The sequence below is a fragment of the Misgurnus anguillicaudatus genome, chromosome 13 (assembly GCF_027580225.2).
Source record: "Misgurnus anguillicaudatus chromosome 13, ASM2758022v2, whole genome shotgun sequence".
NCBI classification, from domain to species: Eukaryota; Metazoa; Chordata; class Actinopteri; order Cypriniformes; family Cobitidae; genus Misgurnus; species Misgurnus anguillicaudatus.
In genome coordinates, this window is record NC_073349.2 from 22552320 (window position 1) to 22564377 (window position 12058).

Below are 12058 nucleotides of genomic sequence, written 5' to 3' on the forward strand. Positions count from 1 at the left end.
CATATTTATGTGTCATCTTTTTTAGATATAAACCAATTTTATCATTTGTTAACAAAAATTTCACTTGAAATATACAATCTGCAGCACACAATCCAATCATCTTAATATATATGCATTTTTATGTAAATAACGCCATCACCCTTTCCTTCATTTACCTTAACTTTTTTATTTATTTACTGCTTATTGTAATTTTATCTTTGTATGTATTTAAGCGATGTTTGTTGCTGTTATATCTTTTATTTTAATAACAAGTATGAGGTTTTTACGTAAATGTTCCTCCTATCCTGAGGGTGGCGCTGAAGTGCTGCGTCCGCTGCAATTCTGTCCGCCAAAGATCAGCGAAGTTCGATCTGACTGGGCGGGGGGATGAAAGGTGGTAAATATGGCGGCGGCCTTGGACGAAGATGAAATCGACAATGATGATTATTATTCTCTCTTAAATGTCCGCAGGGAGGTATGGCATTTTCTTTTTACGGACAGGCTTCAAATGAGGGAGCCGCAAGGGAAGCGTGAAAGCAGGCGATTCAGATATCATGCTTTTAAACCAGAATCCGGCAGCATGTCGTTAAGTTGTGGTACATCTAGCACACGGTGACCCTTACTTATTACTGTCTTTATGGAGAAAACCGACTGAATGATCGTTAATAAATCTGATATATTATGGCATTAAGCTCTATTATTTTATGATTAAAGCATACAACTCTGAGGAAGTAATTTTAGCAATTAAAAACTATCGCCCTCTAAAACTAAAACAACTTCTGAAAAGTTGACTTGATGGAGATTTATCGCAGTAAATACGTTTATTGAACAATTGGTGTAAATTACAATGTATTGATATGTTCTCTACATTAAAGTCTTATCTTGGGGAGATCCAGCAGATGTTGATGTGTGTTCATAAAAGTCCCTGTTTTGCTGGTCGCATAAAGTAGATTTTTATAAATTAAAAGTCCCGTGATCATTGGTTCAACGTTCTCACCTTCATGTGTGCGTTTCCAACGCGAAACTTTACATTTGTGTTGTATGATAAATGACCAGAGAGTTAAATAAAACACGTATTTATCCGTATATTCAGGCTACACAAGAAGAGCTCAAGGCATCATATCGTCGTCTTTGCATGCTCTACCACCCAGACAAGCACAGAGATCCAGAGCTAAAGAGGCAGGCAGAGCAACTTTTTAACTTGGTGCACCAAGCATATGAAGGTATTCTTGTACACTCAGTCTGCCAAAGCCTCTGACAAACAAAGAAAGAAACCACTTACTGAATGTTTTGTTTTATTAAAATTATCTAAAGCACAAGTGTATAATAACTCTTGAATATTTGATTATTATGAAATGCCATTTATTTTCTTTTGCAGTGCTAAGGGACCCACAATCCAGAGCAATCTATGACATATATGGAAAAAGAGGGCTGGACGTTGAAGGATGGGAGGTCAGTTAAATACGTATGAGCATTAAATGCAGCAATGGAATTCAAGTGATAACTCAATCTATAATTTGATTATTTAATACACATAAACTTCTTGTAGGTGGTGGAAAGGAAAAGAACTCCAGCGGAGATTCGGGAGGAGTATGAGCGACTTCAAAGAGAACGAGAGGAGAGACGACTACAGCAAAGGACCAACCCTAAGGTTTAACCAAATGCTTTTAAGCATAGCCCCTGTCACCAATAACTTTAAGTCTAACAGTTGTTTGCTGTGTCACTCAGGGGACAATAAGTGTTGGTGTTGATGCGACTGACCTCTTCGATCGGTACGATGAGGATTATGAAGAGATCTCTGGAGGTGGAGGTGGTGGTGGCGGCGGATTACCGCACATTGAGATCAATAGGATGCACATATCCCAATCCATAGAGGTTCATCTCTTACTTAATTTCATTGTGTTTATAGAAATGTCATGTGCAAAGGTGTGCTACAATGCAGGTGTTTATATGTAAATACAAGCTTTGCATTTCATATGTACTGCCTTAGTTGGTACAGTCATTGTAATTTAATAAGCATAGTGACTGATTTAGCAAAGACTTGAGTGCTTCTATAGCTCAACAGGTAGAGCATTGCATTAAATGTAAATGCTGTCCATAGGCTCCTCTGACAACCTCAGATACAGCCATTCTCTCTGGCTCGCTTTCCACACACAATGGCAATGGAGGCGGAAACATAAACCTGGCACTGCGACGGGTCACCTCTGCTAAAGGCTGGGGAGAGGTTAGCTTTCAATAAATGCTAGAGTCAAATTTAAAGAATGCTGTATTATAAATAAACTGAGGGTTATATATGACATGATTCATACATGTTTTTACAGGTCGAGTTTGGGGCGGGAGACACACATGGGCCTCTTTTTGGCCTCAAGATATTCCGTAATTTAACTCAACGCTGGTGAGTCCGTTGTATCTCGATGGAGTCATTTATTCTTTTCATGCAATTATCACTTTTGTTTATCTTTACAGTTTTTTGAAATTGGCTTGTTTAAAATTACATTTTTGTGAAGCATCTATGCAGACTTGTAAGTGTTATGTGTAACTGCTTATTGTACACTGAGTTACCTTTGTATTTTTCAGCTTCGCGACGGCTCATTGTGGCATGCAGTTTTCATCGCGCGGCGTACGGCCGGCTCTCACTACTATGGTTGCACGCCACCTGGACAAAAACACTATGGGTTATTTACAGTGGCGCTGGGGAGCTCAATCGTCCATGAACACCAGCATTGTCAGGGACACCAAAAGCAGTCATTTTACCTTTGCTGTGCAGGTCTGTTGCTTTATTTAAGATTTAGATTTTATTTAACCCTCCTTCGTAGTACTTATCTCTTTCTTTGTTGCAATAGTTGGGAATTCCACATACGTTCATCATGATGAGCTACCAGTACAAATTCCAGAATGAAGATCAGACCAAGATCAAGGGCTCAGTCAAGTATGTGTCGATGGATTTATCATTTGCTTCATTGAAATACATCGATATGGATAAGCATCTAATGCAGTGGCGGCCGGTGACTTCTTTTTTTGAGGGTGCTCGATGCAAAGTTTGTCACAACCTGTACAACAACAAGTTTGCCCGTCATGTGTGTGGTTCGTAATTTCAAAATATGTGTTCTGCGTGTCCTATGTGTGCATCACGTGTCTTGTCAAGGTGGGTGCCTGCTGCAGACGCGTCTAGGGGGTTTGTGATGAAGGAGACGCTCGTGTTTGCCAGATACTCGCATAATCTCATGCGTAATCAGAGTTTACTGTTAAGGGAGTTTTTTGTGTGTATTTTGTGAACGTGGGCATCTCTTTTATCATAAACTGTTTTGACCATGTGCAACAGGCACTTACTTTGACAAAACACGTGTTGCACATGGTTCACATGACGCAACAAACACATATTTTAAAAACACGAGCAACACACATGACACTCCAAACACTTATTTTGAATTCGCGCCCCTCGGAGGAGCAGTCACGAGCTGCCACTGATCTAATGTCTAACAATGTGATGCTTTGATGCCACACATAAAATATTTATTTGATGTACCTTTATTTTGACACTCTTCATATGGAGGGTATGCATTGACGTCACTTTTCCACGTGACTACGCCGGAATTTGCCCTGTTGAGTGGCAAACGTTCAACAAAATGGCTGGTTTTCATAGCAGGTGCTGCGAAAATGCCAGTAAAACTGACTATTATCAGCTTAAATTGAATTTAGTTGTACTTGATAGCAGAGGTGGACAATACTTAGTTGCATTAGTTACATTTTCCAAGCATCTGTGCTTTATTAGGTTGTCTGTATTGGGAAAAACATTACTTCACTACATTCTAAAGTGTAGAATTAAACTGTGTATTCTTTAATATTGCATATTAAAATTTATTTTATACCTAATTACATTTAAATTGTGTACTTTTACTTGAGTAAAAGTACATTAATGTACTTAAATATTAAATGTAAAACAAAAACGTATTATTTATGAAATGTAATAGAGTAAAAATTATGATAATATGCTTTGGAATGTATGTTTTCCAAAGGAAAAACATGGATGAAATACAAAAACTTCAAAAATTATGTTTAAGTAGAAAGTAAAATCTCTGCTTGATAGTGACCCTAGCAACTTCAACCCACCTGTGGTCTGTGGATGTTGGCATGAACGATCTATTTACTTCTCCTTTCTGTGTTTTTTGGCAGTCTGTAAAACGATAGCTCCGAATTCTTGTTAATCTGTTAGTACAGTCTATCGCACAACACCTTTTTCCAATTTTGACGTGTTTTCACAGTGTTTTCGCCAATGTCACACTGTACTTAAATGCTGCCGCTCTGTCTTTTGCCACTTAGTGGGCGTAAATGCAGTCCCTCTCGCCGACGGTGACTTCATGTGCATACCCTCTATTAAAGGAATGCGCCCAGATTTTGGGAATTTGGCTTGTTTACCGTATCCCCCAGAGTTGGTCCATACATGCCTTTCTCATCTCTGTGCGTGCTGTGGCTCTGTCAGCCCCTGCTAGCTTACCTTAGCACAAAGTCTGGAAGTGAATGGCTCCAGCTAGCAAACTGCTCCCAATAAGTGACAAAATAAAGCGAACATTTTCCTGTTTATGTGTTGTGATTTCTAGAGTCACATCGTGTACAAATAACAAGGGCTTCTCGGGTGCTGCGAGCAAATCACTCCACCCAAGTAGCAGTGCTTCGCCTTCTGAGAATATAGTTCCCAGTATGTATACTGTTAAAAGATAGATGTGTCTCATACCACCTTGTTATCTGTACACGGTGTGACTATACAAACCACAACACATAAATAGGAAAACGTTCGCGCCACTTTGTCACCCACTGGGAGCAGCATGCCAGCTGGAGCCATTCACTTTCAGACTTTGTGCTAAGCTAAGCTAGCAGGGGCTGCGTCAGACAGAGTTACAGCATGCACGGAGATGAGAAAGGTATGTATGGACTTATATAACTCTGGGGGATACGGTGAATAAGCTAAATTCCCAAAATCTGGGCATGTTTCTTTAAGTTCAACTGTAACATCCTCCTTCTACGCATTTCTGCCAAATTGCACATTTTTGTTTATGATGCAACAACAACAGTTGTGTTAAATACTGTCTGTTGGATGCTAAAACATCGTATCACATCATAAGGAGATGTGCGATTTATACCCCTAATACAATAGATATTTTGCATTGTTTCTGCTAGGTCACCTTGATTTTTTTCAAAGTGTGGTCCTGGATAAAAAAAATATTTTGTTGGGTGTGTAGAAACTTATTCCTAACCTAAACCCAAAAATAGCAGGTTAATAAGAATGGTATACAAGCCATTGTCATAAGCCTAAACCTAACATTGAACCTAATCCTATAGTCTGGTTGATTAAAGGTTGTTCCAGGACCAACAATTCTTGTAAAATCATGCTCAATGGTAAAGATGTCCACACTGTGTTACATTGTAGGTCAGGGTTCTTCGGTACTGTGGTGGAATATGGCGCTGAGACCAAGATTAGTCGTCACAGCATCCTGGGTGCTACCGTCAGTGTTGGAGTACCTCAGGGAGTGTCCCTCAAGATCAAGTAAAGCATGTTTATGATTTAGGATATTTTACTATTTGCAGTTTCTCAAAATCACGCTTTCATCTCTTGGATCTCAGGTTGAACAGAGCCAGCCAGACGTACTTCTTTCCTATTCACTTAACGGACCAGCTTTTACCCAGCGCTGTGTTTTATGCCACGGTCGGACCTCTTGTATTCTACTTGGCCTTCCAGCGACTGGTCATAAGGCCTTACGTTCGTGCTCAGCAGGAGCAGTAAGCCTTTTATCTCATATCACATTCTCCACCTATTTCATTCAGTGTTTCCAGTCTGGATAAGACTTTGACTCAACTGCTAGTGAAGTGTATGTGAAGCATATATGACCCTATTCTTTTTTATTTAGGGAGCTTGAGAAACAGAGAGAAAGCTCTGCCTCTGACATCGCCAAGAAGAAGCAAGAGGCAGAGGCTGCTGTAAGTGCATAATGTCTTAATACACTGGAAATAATTTATAATAGGCAGCCGTTAAAGTGGTCATAACTTTTCTGCGCAGGTGTTTTGTGTTCAGATAAAAAAAAAACAATGAGTTAGCATAAGGCTATCTTTTCTATCTGCACATCAGTTTCTGTGTCACGGTGATGAATGCGTGCCTTCACTACGTGCATATACAAGCAGTCTTATTGAAATCACTTTTTACTGTAGGTTTTGCTGATGCAAGAGTCTGTGCGCAGAATTATCGAAGCGGAGGAGTCCAGAATGGGTGAGACCCAATAGCGTGTCTGCAATCAATAGCATTGGTTGTGATGAAACAATGATTTGAATTTGATTTCCTGTCAGGATCGTTGACTGTCTAATTTTATATTAGGTCTAATCATCCTCAACTCCTGGTATGGCAAGTTTGTAACAGACAACAGTCGTAAACATGAAAGGGCGAGGGTCATTGATGTAACGGTGCCTCTTCAGTGCCTGGTGAAGGATTCAAAGCTCATTCTCACAGAAGCATCTAAGGTAAAGCATGTTTGGTTTGCTTTGTAATTGTATTGTATGTGCAGGATGCTAGCAGAGGGTAGCAATGAATTATTAACTGGATTTCTACATTTTTATTCTAGTATTAGTTTCTGTGTCGTGTCTTTATTGTATACCCCTTCTCTGGATCTGGCATCGGAGCTCGAATCAAATCTGGAAACGCGTTGTGCACCTCCCCACATAAAAGCCCTGGCTCTGTATCATGATCCTAGTTCAGAATCGGGCATAAAATCTTGAAACGGGAATTTGTGGCGTCAGTAGGCGGAGCTTACACTACTGACCACAGTTTGAAAAGGAAACTTATTTAAGTGTCGGAAAATGTACTGTTAAAAATGCTTAGTAAGGGGCCATTCACATGTTGCACCTAAAAACACGTAGGTTCTTGTCAAATGACCTGCGGAGCGCAAGCGGGATTCTGAAAAGTTGAGATATTTTTAACTCAATGCGCCTGGAAAAACAAGCGCTTGTTGCACCGCATGCGCGTCGCAACCGCATCGCTTTCATTATGAGCGTGCCTACATTTTAAAATAACTTGAGCGCTCAAAAGACGCGATTTGTGACACCAAGCGTGTTTATGGCAGTTGGAGGCGCAATGATATTACGCTGCGCCCGAAAAAAATCCCCTTGGTAACTTTCAATAGCAGGGGACTATTTTCAAGCACTGCGTAATATCATTGTGCCTCCTACAGCCATGTTACGGCAGCAAAGTCCTTGATTATTACGCCAGAATGAAAGTATAGTTTCTAGCCATATCTGAAAATCGCAACTTTTAATTTTCTGTCGGTCTCGGTACACAATGTAACTACAGAAGAGTCAAGTTTTAAATAGAAAAAATATTGAAACTCTTTGGTTATTTTTGAACGCGATGCTAATGGTCTAATCAGATTCAATGGATTATGCTAAGCTATGATAAAAGTGCTACCGCCAGACCCAGACTTCAGCTGAATGGATTCCAAAATGATAAAAATCAATTGTTTACTCTTAGGAGAACTGGAAAATTAGCCTATTTTCAAAAAAAAGTAGAGTGTCTCTTTAACATACATCAGTTGTATTGTTTCGTCTTAAGATACACACCAGTAATTTTTTTGTAAGAAGTGTTTGTAAAAACTACTTTAATGACCTAGTATAGCTAAGACCTAGTCCTGGATTAATCTAAACCCTGTCTGGGCCACTAGAAATAGTTGAAAAACCAAACGCAGCACAGCAAAGATGAAGATGCTGATATTACAAAGTAGTTTTACAAACCAAAGAACATAATATATAAAACATAAACTGTTTCTTTATTAATGTGTTGTAATGCAACATTGTTATGTTTTGAATGAAAAAGCATAAAATTTTCTAAAGTGCCCACCCCTTATGACCGTAAGCGCCAAAGTACTTAAATATAAAATGTAACAATAGAATCTAACACATAACCGTATAATAATGTAACACCAAAGCGATTTTGGTTACTGGTGAAGTTACGTAGTGTGTTTAGCTCCCTTTTTGGTGGAAATGCGAGCCCTGTACTATGCGAGTGGCCAAAGCATTTAAAAGTGGCTGAAAATGCCAGGTGGACACTGACTGTGAGCCCTTGCCATTGTTTTTTCAGCTAAGCGCTTTGGTTACCATGATACTTCTGCTTTGTTTATTAGTCGTTGAATGATGCACCAGTTGGTTGTTGTGATATTTGTCCCCGCCCCTCCTCCACTGTGATTGGACAGCTGCGTGAGAAGTGACATTGACAAGCTAAGCGTTTCGCACAAAGTTAAAAAAAATTTAACTCTGGGCGCTCCGCGCCAAACGTGGAAAAAGCGACAAGTGCTGGTGCCCAGCATGAAAAAAGCCCGCTGTTTTTAAAAAGCGCTGTGCTTCCATTGGAAACCATTGAAAACCATTGAAAACATACACTGGCCGCCGGCGTAAATGCCTTGGTGTACCAACAGCTTCGGTGGTAATGCAGATCCAGTCCCAGTGAAAAAGGGGCAGTATAGGCTTTTTCATCTCTAGCTAATGTAAGCCTGAATTTACTGCCTTCAACATCACATACAGTCAAGCATCTCTCTGATCTATAGAAAATATAAACGGACATTTGGCATTGCTGTAGGCATTAATTGCTTGTTGTGCTTGTCCTAAGGCTGGTTTACCGGGCTTTTACGACCCCTGTGTAGGCGAGGAGAAGAGCCTGAAGGTGCTGTATCAGTTCAGAGGTGTGATGCATCAAGTTCTATGCGGTGACACAGAAGCACTCAGGATACCAAAACAATGTGAGTACAAGCAAGAAATTCAGCAGTTATTTGTTTAAGCGTTTATTTTAAATGCATTTAATCTTGACTTCATGATGACAAATGTCTTACTGTGTTTACCAGCAGTAAAGATTAATGTTGTCCTCCTTTGTAATTTAAAGCCTGATGTTTTTTGTGTTTCCTCTGTAGCCCACAGGATTGATAATGACAATTAGGAACATGTATCTGTTGAGCTGAAAGGGACAGCTTGGACTGGTATAGACTGATGAGACACAGATTTTCTGGAGTACACTCTGTGGACTTTAAAGTCTTCATATACCTATTTATCATTCATTTTGTGCAGTTTTAAATACTATTCAAAGGATGTCTGTTTGGAATTAAGAGCATTTAATTCATTTGCTGGATTTTCTCAAATAAAATTCTTTCACAGAAAAGAAATGAAGAAAAAACTGTAAAAGTTAAATATCAAACGTATTCCTTTATTTGTTAAACTCAGTTTTTAAGTAGAAGCTCCGCCTCCCTCAAAATGATGATGGGTACTGTGAACTGTACTGGAGCATCTCTAGACCACAACGGTGCCTGTAATCTGCACTCAACAGAGAGCGATATTTCACCCTCATTACATCAGAAAGAAAACGTTGCTTGATCCAGCTCACTAAATCCCACAAGAGATGGTTTACCTCAGCTGTCAGTCATATTTCTGTGTTTGACATTTTTGTCACCAACATCCAAATAGCTTGCTAAATAAAGTTTTCAGGGGCAAAGCATGTTCTTGCCCATACTAAGAAGAGTAAAACCCTTGCCTGTTTAATAATTTCCAAAATGTCTTTAGGAAAACTTAGTAGATTTCATTCCCCTGAACATTTGGAGGTCCACCCCTCATATTTCACATCAGCTGCCAGTGCCATAGGAATTAAAGGGGCCAGCGCACACAATATAGTGGGATTGTCTATATAAAGGCTAGTCTCCCACCTTGTGTTCAAAGACTTGAATAGCAATGGATGAACATTTGTTGAAACGTCATTTAGGTTCCACTATGTTTAATCCCTGCATTTAAGTGCCATACAGATCTATGCCCCTATAATACTGTCTTTTTATTTAAGCTTTTGGATGCCTTTTGGTATGTTTATGCCAGAAAATCAATACTTAATTTGATGGGCTGGCAGTATGGCATCTCTTTGTTTCTGGTTGACTCTAATTTATACGAAATGTCTCAATTCTGCACACTTGCCATTTGAATGATGATATTAAAAGGACTTGTATATCTGTAATTGCTGTCTGGAGTGTTAGCAGCAGGTGTAGACTGTCATTTTAAAATAAAGAAACAATGGAAATGTACAATGTGTTTGTATGGTACATTCTCAGTTCAATTTATTCAAAAGAACAGCAACTTGATATTTTGTTAACATTACCAGGCAGAAATGTTAAGTCATCACAAAGCATACAGTAAAGTTTCAAAATGTGTGTTTGTTAAATTATACATTTTTTTAAAGAAATCAACACCTTAGTGTGACCCAAATATAGGGATGGTTCACCCAATAATTCTGTCATTTACTCTCTCTTATGTTGTTACAAACCTGTATCAATTTCTTTGTTCTGATGAACACAAAGGAAGATATTTTGATAAATGTTTGTAACCAAACCATTCATGAGCCCCATTCACTTTCATAGAATTATTTTTTCCTACTATGAAAGTTAATAGGGCCAATGATCGGTTTGGTTATAGATATTCCTCAAAATATCTTCATGTTTACCAGAATAAATTAATTGATACAGGTTTGGGTGATCATTTTTGGATAAACTATCCCTTTAAATCAATTTAAATGCTTGGTTAGGTCTTTAAGGCACTGCCACCTTGTTTTGGGAAATGTCTGTGGTAATGTGTGTGTCTATATCTCTGCGCTTCACTTTACGCCGTAAAGTCAGAAGCTCTCTTTGTGTCCCTTGTAGTTTAAGCCTCATTCTTTTTATCACTCTGCATTTTGTCTGTAATCTTTTCCGTAGCCGTATGTTGGCATCTAAAACCTCAAAGAGGTGGGCTTTAGTCGTGCATGGATCCAAAATGGCATAGGTGTGGTCTGTGGCTGCTAAATCCTGGGGAAATTAAAAACAAACAAAAAGATGCATGAATGGTACATATAATACGCACAAGAATGGATATGAGCTGACTGTAAAGTGAACCTTTACCCTTGTGGTTTGACACCCAGACCCTTCATTAATGTGAGAAACCAATCGAGCGTTCTTTTCCAACCTTTGAGCATCCTCAGCAGAAGAATCTTTTCTCTCACGTGCAATGTTATTCAATTTATCAGCAGCCTTTTTTAATCTCTTTTTAGAAACTGTCTAGAAAATGACAATATAGCAGATTAGAAGTACACATTATGTTTTGATACACTCGAAATGACAGCCGTTATTGTGACGTGATTTACCTTTGCATCCTCAGGTGGGATAGTGAAGATTGTTGGCACGGCATTCCATAACAGATTTTTGCGATTGCCGAAACCACTGAAACAGTCAGGGGTGAAATGAAGTGAACAGATGACCATGTGTTTCCTCGGCTGAAAGTCGTCTCGTCCGATATTATCTAACCATTGTTTCAGAACTGATGGTTTACTGAAAGGAAACCTAAAAAGGATAAAGAAAAAATGTTACGATTCACTCTAGTGCGTGCTACGTTACATCTTTATTAACGTGTTTAAAATATTATGACGGGCTATCTCTTATTACATACCTGTGAAACGTTATCTCAGGATTTTTATTATTGTACCTTTTGGTGCAATTAAATGCAGAACAACTTTTCGGCATTTTGCCCCGAACAAAGATGGCGACTATCAAGCCACGCAGTGTCTCAAATTGAGTAAAAGTCGTAACACGAGGATTATCTTTAGTCTGTTATTATATTTAATATTACAATAAATGTTTTTCACTAACTCTCCTGACCCACTGAATCACAATTCCGTTGAATATACCAAATTCTTTCAGGTTATAATTTCGCTAAAGAGCCTTGACTTTCAAAATAAAAGTCTGTGTGCTGAAACTGGATGTACAGTGCACGTCACTAAAAGTTTTCAATTTGTTAACCAGTTCTGTCAGTAAAGGTTTTTACAGGTCAAAGATACTTTTATTGGGTACATTGGGTATAGCAATGTGTGATTGATGCTGACCCGTTGTTTTACTTTAATTAACATTTTTAAATATAACGTTTTTGATTGGTAGTTTATTTAATCCATTCGACTTTGCTCTAAACATGTTGAAAAAAAATAAACAAAAATATTTCGTAAAGTGTTTTGGGGCGATGCCCGTGCACTGCTGTCTTTTATTTAAATGAA

The 12058-nt window shown here is 38.8% G+C and overlaps 2 protein-coding genes across 2 annotated transcripts; one reads left to right on the plus strand and one right to left on the minus strand.

The window, feature by feature from the left end:
* Nucleotides 1-289: 289 nt before the first annotated feature.
* Nucleotides 290-10070, plus strand: dnajc11a (DnaJ (Hsp40) homolog, subfamily C, member 11a). Its single transcript, XM_055188938.2, has 16 exons — nt 290-454; nt 1073-1202; nt 1358-1431; nt 1529-1630; nt 1708-1854; nt 2081-2203; nt 2301-2374; nt 2557-2746; nt 2823-2908; nt 5405-5521; nt 5599-5754; nt 5883-5952; nt 6181-6238; nt 6344-6486; nt 8621-8750; nt 8919-10070. The coding sequence occupies exons 1-16, from the start codon at nt 383-385 to the stop codon at nt 8942-8944; spliced, it is 1698 nt and encodes a 565-aa protein (XP_055044913.2). The 5' UTR covers nt 290-382; the 3' UTR covers nt 8945-10070.
* Nucleotides 10071-10123: 53 nt separating this feature from the next.
* Nucleotides 10124-11808, minus strand: thap3 (THAP domain containing, apoptosis associated protein 3). The gene is made up of 4 exons (XM_055188940.2): nt 11461-11808; nt 11159-11354; nt 10917-11072; nt 10124-10823 (listed from the first exon to the last, which is right to left on the minus strand). The coding sequence occupies exons 1-4, from the start codon at nt 11532-11534 to the stop codon at nt 10569-10571; spliced, it is 681 nt and encodes a 226-aa protein (XP_055044915.2). The 5' UTR covers nt 11535-11808; the 3' UTR covers nt 10124-10568.
* Nucleotides 11809-12058: the final 250 nt, after the last annotated feature.